Source organism: Paralichthys olivaceus, chromosome 15 (assembly GCF_024713975.1).
Source record: "Paralichthys olivaceus isolate ysfri-2021 chromosome 15, ASM2471397v2, whole genome shotgun sequence".
Lineage (NCBI taxonomy): Eukaryota > Metazoa > Chordata > Actinopteri > Pleuronectiformes > Paralichthyidae > Paralichthys > Paralichthys olivaceus.
Window position 1 is genome coordinate 10,612,827 of NC_091107.1, and position 9,017 is coordinate 10,621,843.

At 38.5% G+C, this 9,017-nt stretch overlaps 1 protein-coding gene across 1 annotated transcript; it reads right to left on the bottom strand.

Moving 5' to 3' along the window:
- Positions 1 to 472: 472 nt before the first annotated feature.
- On the bottom strand, positions 473 to 8,842 carry sar1b (secretion associated, Ras related GTPase 1B). The gene is made up of 7 exons (XM_020086022.2): positions 8,625 to 8,842; positions 6,203 to 6,278; positions 3,773 to 3,892; positions 3,435 to 3,500; positions 3,086 to 3,189; positions 2,554 to 2,685; positions 473 to 2,156 (listed from the first exon to the last, which is right to left on the bottom strand). The coding sequence occupies exons 2-7, from the start codon at positions 6,258 to 6,260 to the stop codon at positions 2,040 to 2,042; spliced, it is 597 nt and encodes a 198-aa protein (XP_019941581.1). The 5' UTR covers positions 6,261 to 6,278; positions 8,625 to 8,842; the 3' UTR covers positions 473 to 2,039.
- Positions 8,843 to 9,017: the final 175 nt, after the last annotated feature.

Here is a 9,017-nt window from a genome sequence, read left to right on the forward strand (position 1 = left end):
ACAAGTCATCAGTTGTTGATATTTTCAGCTAAACCTGATATATAACTTATGATTAAACATTAGTCATCTCACACATGATGTAAAGTAACTATACTTACTCAAGTAATACGTTTAAGCACAATTTTGATATTTTACTTGTGTATTTCCATTTAAGGTCCTTACTTTTCAGAGTAATAGTTTACAATTTAATACACCAGCTTCTTTGTACCTTTCCTCCATAAACTGCGTCAACTTGGGGCCACTTGTTTCAGTTGTCATTGAGTTGTTAGCAGTTCCATCAAAATTGATTTTCTCCTCTTAACTATGGCACTATCATTAATTGCTGCTTATGCATTGATGCATCAATATTAATTCTAATTAAAGTGGGATTTGTTATGAACTTGTAGTGGATTATTTTCCATACTGTCGCACTGGAGCATCACTGATCTCACCCAAGACAAAAGTGACAAAAAGAATCAGTCTTCATTGTGGATCAATGTTAAAGCCTGTTATTCATTGCAAACATTTATTACATTTTTTGATGCAAACAACAGCAAGTCCCACCCTTGTTGGAACAGCTCATCACGTAGTCATGAGGGAATGAAAGAGACACAGAGACAGGGACAGAAAAAGTATGTATTACGCACAATTCCATTGTTTCCGTAAAAAAGAAAGAAAAACAAACAAAACATGATAATCAGCTCTCAATGTAAATTTTGGCATCTTCTTCCCTCCTGCTGTACTCTGGAGTAATGGTCATTAAAAATCAAAAGAACAAGGCATGCATAATAGGTTCTGGTAATGCACATAGATCAAAGGATACCACTGATAAATACAAAATCCATGTACGATGTTCGTGTACATTTCATATATACATGGTCCCTTTCTTAGAGGTGTCATAAGCCTAACTACCTGTTCCCACTATGGGATTGTGTCCTTATTTTTCTACCCTTAGTGACTAGATTCACCCTGTAAAAAGGTCTGCGCTGCAAAATACAACAGGATGAGCAATTAATGTCAACTACTACTTGATGTTACATCCATCCCTATTTTCCTGCCTTCATCTCTCACTGCATGTTATTATCTATTTATTCAAAGGCTTCATTTACTTAAATAGTTTTCTTTGCCTCAACTGACCACTGTGCTATCTACACGATTTCATAAAACCTTGCTTGGGTTATAGCCGGTAATTATTTTCTATTAAAATTCGCCACCCATTGCTTCGCTGCCACCCATGTGTCTTTTTTTATTTAAAAAAAAGGGAGCCCACAGTTCACCATTACTACTGTGCCCACAAGATAGAGGAGTCTGGAGGAATACTTTAACTTCCAGGTATCCTAAAGAAATGGATCACTGTGATAAATGCACTGGTCCATTTAAATAAATGTGTGAAACAGCCACATGTCTATAGTGAGGGCTGTGTATGTGACACATTTATTCAAATCATGTGGGGAATAAAGAAGAATAAAAAGGACAAAGAAAAACAGTGATTGAATACAATGTTGAATGAATGTCTTTACTGTTAAAAAAAGTGTGTGATGTTAACAACTATGTTGCTCTCTGTCATTGCTGAAGATGAGATGAGAGGGGGAAAGAGGCGCCAGAGGTTTCTGATATTTGTACAGATTTACAGTTATAATGCGTCTATCATCACACTCAACAGATGGCAGGGAGGGAGACAGGGCAGCAAACGACAATATAGAAAAGATTCATCCATTTAAATTTGAACACCCTTTGCTGTGGAACCAATGCTATGTTTCTCTCTTAAAACAGACAGAGAGATGGAAATGTGTGTGTGTGTGTGTGTATGTATGTGTGTATGTGTGTGTGTGTGTATGTCATGTGTGCGCATAAAGGTATGAATGTTGTAAGTGCAGAACCAAATGTTCGACCAATAAAAGTCTATTGGGATCAAGTTGTACTGGTTTCTCTAAAGGTGGAGGCATTTGTTTAACCAAACATGGGGCTGAGTATGATGGTACTGGTGGCAACAGTGGGCGTCTTGAGTGGTTGAGTTTAGCGCCCCCTGATGGTGGTGGTGTCGGTATGTTTCGGCTTCTTTAGTCGATGTACTGTGAGAGCCAGCGGAAGCCCTCGCCGTACCCCTGCCTCTTCAACACACTGCACATGAACACCTCCAGTGGTCTTGTGTTCAGCTCTTTCATTGGAATGTTGCCCTGAGAAAAAAAGCAGGAAAACAAAACATTTCTTGAATTTGTGAAATGGCTGTTAACTGATTCTTTGGCTTGACGGAGGGTAAAGACCGAAGCTCGTGCGAGGAACAAATGTCACTGTAAACTGAACTTGATACTTATTTAAGCCTACAGTGTACAAAATGGACCAGGCAGGAGTCTGTTTGAAAACCATAGCTCAAGTGGAGGTTTATTACATACACTCACTGTGTTAGTCTACGATGATTTACAACAAAACTAGAGGGTATCCACAAGTTGTTAAAAACATGTTTATACCTGCTAAAAAAGCAACTGACTCCTTTCCTATAAGTAGATAAGTTTAAGATTTCTAATATGAGGTACAATGTAGTGTGCTGACATAAAGCTGTTTGTGTCCACTTACCTTGCCTGTCGTCTGTCCAAACAATCCAAAAAATTCCCTCAGGTTCTCCTCACTGATGGCTTCTGATCTGTCAATTTTGTTTCCCAAGACCAGAATAGGCACATTTCCGATGGTCTCATCTGTCATTAATGCCTGGGAGGGAAGACAAAGTATGATTAATGTTTGGATTATAAGAAAATGACACATGATGTTGCATGTGATATTGTGTTTGTTTGAATAATATTAAGTGTCTTCTAGACGTTTTGTAGATATAATTTACTTCTATCGTAACAATTTCTTACATTTAAAGAAGATGGTTTTACATTAAATATTTTGTTCACTATACCGCTGTTTATTGATACAACTGATGAGAAAACAACACACAGAAGTTTTTATCTTTAAAAATCACCAAATTTAACACAATTCTTACAACAACTAACCCACCACTATATCACATTTAATGGTGCTATTAACATCAGTGAAGAAATAGTTCACCAATAATGAGTACTGATGGCATTGTGCGATGGTCACCAAGCAGATTGTGGGTACTTACAACAAGTTCTGCTTTTGATTCAGCCAATCTCACGTGGTCCGCACAATCCACAAGGAAGACAATGCCATTAATGGCAGGGAGGTAGTTTTTCCACACTCTGCGGGCTGTGTGAACAAAAGCAAACATGAATTTTATAGTCTGGTCTGTCTACTTTAGTCGTGTATTATATTGACCTTATATTAGCAAGTGTGTTGATAGAATCTTTTGTATGCTGTTTTTTTTCTGTTCGTGTAACTTTTCAGTCCATCTCTATAATGTTATTCAACTGTCCAATCAGTGGTGAAGAAGTGGTATCAGATCATCACTAATACATGTTGTGATTATATAACGCTCCCCCCCGTTCACACACCTTGTGCGTGGCCTCCCAGGTCGAAGGTGGTGAAGGTCATGCCAGCAATCGTCAGCTCTTCTGAGGCTGGAGGAGAGAAAGTGATCATCGACAAATCAGAAAAATTCAGCCTCTCTAAAAACTCACTGATAAACAACTGCTTAGTGTATTTACATGTGTAAATCATGAATTAATATAAGAAATTTCAACAGGACTTTTTAAACATGTTCATTCAAAAATTGATAAAAAGGTGTTATGAATAATCAGGCTGTTTTTTTTTTTTGCATGGGTGGCTTTTAATACATAACTGAATGAAACTGTGTGTAATGTGCATGTTTCAGAGAGAATCTCCAACTCACTTGGATGTAAAGTTGGCACATGCTGTCCCAATCTGTCATCTTTGAGCATGTGCAGTAGCGTTGTTTTGCCACCATTGTCCAGGCCAAGAAATACTAACTTGCCGGATTTCTTGTACAGTCCTGGAAAAAAAAGGGAAGCATCTCAGAATTCAAGCCTGGATAATAGAAATATTTTAGATGGGCCGCATCATAATATTGTCTTGTAACATCAGTCTTTAGAAATTTCACACATCAAGAAACCCTAACCAGATTTGAACTAATGTAATCAGTCCAATTTTCATGGTTTGTCATGGTTTTAACAGCACAAAATGCAACTCAAGGTAAGACTTGTTCTCAGACATGTAGTAGTTTTACACATACAGTATAGTGTCCTTGGTAAACTATGAGAGTGAAAAAGTTATTGATTCTCTTTTGTATAGGAATACCATTTAGTTATACTTTAAAAACTCTATTCTTCACCATAGAATTCACTTTGATTCCAAATTTAAGCTTTATATACATTTTTGGGCACCAATTCTGATATTAATGAGTAATACCGATAACAATATGTAATTTTTTGTTGTTGTCAATAATTTCTAAGATGTTTTCAAACCCTTATGATAACGAAATGTAATTGTAATTAAATAACTATATAAAAATACAAAAAAGATTTTGAACTTCATAAAGAAAATGTAATTGTTTGTTGCAAATAAATATCTTAATAATATAGCCTTTATAGTTTAAAGGGAAACTTTTTAGCCCCACTGTCCATTCTGACAGATCGGCACAGGACAGGTACAGGGTCACACCTTTCTGAACTTTAATGAAGAGATTAAAATGCATTGAGTTCAACTCTATGAGTCAGCCTGGAGATATCCAGTATATTTGTAAAATTTCTGACTGAGTGAGCTAGAATAGGTGTCACCATTAGTCAACAGCTCTATGCAACCTGTCTGACAGGGAGAACAGGAACAACTGCGTCACAGAAGCAGCTCTCACAGAAACTAAAGAGGAGCTGGTGAGAAGAACATCTGGTGAAGAGTTTCTAATAGATTTAAAATAAACACTGTTTCTGGAAGATGTTTTCCTTTAAGTGCCATTACCTGACACACAGAACTGTAAATCACATGTGTGGCTTCAACGGGAACCAAACCCATAAACCAGCTTGTGCTAGTGCTCGGACCAAGGAGGTGGATGCCCAATCAAGACACACAGAAAGGAAGAGTGTGATTGCTCCATTAATTTCTCAGCTCGTGGACCACATTAGAAGTTGGTCAGTGTGAAAGGTAGGGCTGCACAATATTGAGAAAAGATATTGCAATATATTGCGATATGCAATAACGCGCTTGAATGTTGCCATGATGATATGACTTGCGATAAATAAACAAACGCGCTTAAGTATACAGTGTTTAAGTCTATATATATATATACCTGGCTATGGATGCAGGGACCACGGACAGTTCCACAGCCCGAAGGAGAAGACGCACAGCCCGGCCGTGGTGCCAAAAAAAAGTCCACGGCAGACACCCAGGGAGCCATGCAGTCCACTTACAATGATCATTTATCGTCTTTTCATACATGTTTGGATCGTAAAAAGTTATGTTTCACAGTTTTTACCAGCTCTGTCACTGCTCCTCCCTATGTCTCTATCATTTACTCTGCGCACTTCCAACTGAATCAAATCAAACCGAGTGCGCTGCATTTCTCCGGCTCTGAAGAAAGAATTAACTCATTTAAGAGAAGTATTGATCATTATGTGATGATCAGTGTTGATATTGTGGCGTCATTTCAAACAAATCAACGTGTAGCGAGAGAGAGAGAGAGAGAGAGAGAGACTAGATAATCAAGCAGTCTTTTGCAATATGGATCTCGCTCATGTTGATATTGCGATGATGGTATATTTTAGATATAATGTGCAGCCCCAGTGAAAGGGGCCTTGTCATTTCTTTGATTGTGTAATAACCTTATGTGTTTTGTCGCAAATTTGCAGAAAAGGTTTTATTGGGTAACATTTTGTAGTGTTGATCTGCTGTTAAGGTGTGGCATCTGCTGAAGCATCAAGGTGTTTGTGTTTCAGATTTGTGTCTGCAGGCACAAAGTAAACAAACACTTTTAGAGAAACTTTACCTTCCAATCAATTTCCCCCAAAACAGGAAAGGATGTCAAGGAACAAAGCCTACAATCGTGCATGACAGTCTTAGCCCTGCATTGTGCTGTAATCCTGATCACTGAGGTATAAGACAGCCCAGTAGCTTTCTCAATTTAAGGTCTTCATGTAATCACTGAAGACATTAATCAAATTACAACTTCATTTGTTGTGTTATATCAGACTTTTAACATTTTAAGAAATGACTTAACCTACAAAAACAGTCAAAATTGTAAAAATTCGAGGCCTTCAATATTACATTCCTGTTTTCTTGTGAGATAGTATGTGTGTTCATCAGGACTCACCTAAAAACTGTAGTGCGCAACTGACTCCACTATAAATCCAATCCAATAGGGATGACATATCCAGAGCTGTTGAATCCTGAAAAATGGGAAAAAACAGAGGTAAGAAAACAAAAACTGACACAGTACAAGCAGAAAAATACCGAAAAATATACGAAAATTATATCTACACCTTTACCCATTGCTCCTCTGAATATGTATCAGTGGCTTGCTATGTTTATTTATTTTTTTGTACGCAGGCTTTCTGTGACATTATTCTTCATCTTTGTTCTCATGATCAGAGATATTACGTATGCTGCACAAAATAAATAAATAAAACGCAAGCATCACACAACAGGAGACAAATAATTAGATCATTAACTACCAATCAGCACCCCTCAAAAAAAGTGATGACACTTTCTATGAATACAAGTCCTACCATGACTTATCAGACAGCTATTGGCAAGTGGTGATAAGGACAATGACTGGCTCTCTACAGCCAATGATTAGCTTGTTCCAGTAGGAGTCTTTGGACAGGAGGACAGAACATTCAGAGCACTGATCACATCTGACAGCTCCTCAACAGGCAACATGAGTGTTTGATTCAACGAGAGCCATCTGCAAGGGCCTTGGAAATGAAGCCAGGTCTTAAGCCTTTCAAGATAAGCAAATTAGATTGTTTTTCAATCAAAATAAAATGGATCAGATATAGGATTGCTGTAAGTGTGTGAAATCAGATCCCTGACTTGCTACATGTAACAGCTTATTCAGCGCTTTTCTTTTGTTCACTAGTCAAGTTTTGTGGAAATCTGAGAAAATGGGTCAGAAAAAGTTAACAAACTTCCTTTTGTAACCAAAGGAAACATGAAACCACAGTGTTCAATCCATCAAAGACACAAACACATACAAATCTAATTTCTTCTATGACGGCTTAAGAGACAACAGAAAAAAGTAGGCATGTCCTGACCTCTATCCCTAGTTACGTAAAGTGCAAACAACTCCAGGACTAAAGTATAAAGTATACAAAGGTCAAGACCACACAAATACAGCTGAACTACACGTCAGCTGCAGCTATGCTGCTGTCCTATTGGCAACACTGTGGGCAGGCGTTACAGTCTGACGCTCCCACGTGTAGCGTGATGCAGCTGTGAATGTGAAGCAATTTTACAGTAACCGACAACAACCACCGTCAAACACGGGCCAAAATGTACAACAAGCGGAACCAACCACGTGAAGAAAAAAGTGAAGTGTCATTGACAGCATCCTAGAGAATAAACTGATGTCACTATGAAACATGTTTTAATCAATCAACAGTCCAAAACAAAAAATAACCAATATTAAGTTATTTAATATAATCCATCCATCATTACTTATACCACTTTTCCTTTGAGGGTCATGAGGGGAGCTGGAGCCAAAGTATTACTCTAATGTTATTTGTAAATGCTGATAATGTTATCAAATTATTTTCAGATGACTTTCACTTTAAATAACTAAATGAATAATCAAAAAATCATTGTGTCTCTGGATTAAAATGACGGTGAAAAAAAGATGAGATATACATTTCAGGTTGTCGGGTTAAGATTAGAGATGAACTTGACCAGAGAAGCCCTGAGTCAAACACACTGTCGCTATGTGTAAATATCAGAGATGGGCATTGTTTCACGTGTTCTTTCACTATAAAATCGTGTTGACATTGAAGTCATATTTATTGACTTCAGATGTTTAGCTCATGAATTATAATAAAGACATTTCCTTCCCTGAAGACAAAGTGTGCCTGTTGATTCTCAGGCCGTCGATAATGACTCCAAAATACAGTGAAGATACCGAAAGCAGTGTGAGTCGCCTGTCACATCAGTCCGGTTAACACAGCCACTGTCAACGTAGCAGTGAAGTTAGCTAACTTTTACGCTAGCGGCTAACGTTTCATGGATCGTTGATCTCCGCCGGGTTCTCCGCTGGGAGAACAAGGACAAAAGGCCCAAATACCGGAATAATAGCAGCGAAATAAAAGTTAGATGTGTTGAATTAGGTGTATTTCGTGAATAGCCGGGGAGAGGCCGACTAACGGGACGGCTAGCAGGAAGCCACTAGCTACGTGTCACAATCTGAAGAGGCGACGTTGCATCGAGTGGTTTCTGACTACGTCGGCTAATTAGCAGTTAGCTGGAGAAATACTCCCCGTTTAAAACAACAGAGTCGTGTGGTGGCGTAAGAGACATCTGTCTTATACTGATAAAGACGGGTATTAATAAAACATAAACTCGTGGCTCAATAGCTAACATCTGTCCAGAGGCTCTTAGATAATACGCGAGTTAGCCAACTTGGTGTTAGCAATGCTAACGTAGCATCGTTAGCAGCCGGGGTGATTCGCTAGCCGAGACACCGACCGCTCACATTAGACTTTTTTTTTTCAGGTTATCAGGAGAAAAATGTGTAAAACACTTACCCGTTGTTCAGGTGCAGACTAGTTCAACGTGTGTGTTTGCTCGTCTACACATGTAAGTTAGTCTCCCGGTCAGAAAAAGAGGGCCTGAGGGCTGCCAGGTCTTCCTCTGCTTTTTCGTGTTTTGTTGCTGAGCCACGAAGCTGCAATGGCTGAGCAGCTACTCCCCAAACTCTGCCCTGCCGCTTCCTGTTGTTGTTTCACACTCACCCCTCCGACAGGGCAACTGCACTACACAGAGGATCTACGGTTCCTATTTTATTCTTATTTATTTGGAGTCACTTATTGTTTACACTTCACGCAGTCATCATCATCTATGTACCTTTTACAGAGTGATACATTGCTCGGCTTAGTTTTAAAGTAAATACATGTAACAAAGGGTGTTTCTTTCACTTA

Coding starts and splice junctions, on each gene's coding strand:
- sar1b (XM_020086022.2), bottom strand. CDS start 6,260: ATGTCATCCCTATTGGATTGGATTTATAGTGGAGTCAGTTGCGCACTA. Junction 3,190..3,434: donor CCTGGGAGGCCACGCACAAG/GTGTGTGAACGG, acceptor TTGTTCACACAG/CCCGCAGAGTGTGGAAAAAC. Junction 2,686..3,085: donor AATCAAAAGCAGAACTTGTT/GTAAGTACCCAC, acceptor CTTCCCTCCCAG/GCATTAATGACAGATGAGAC.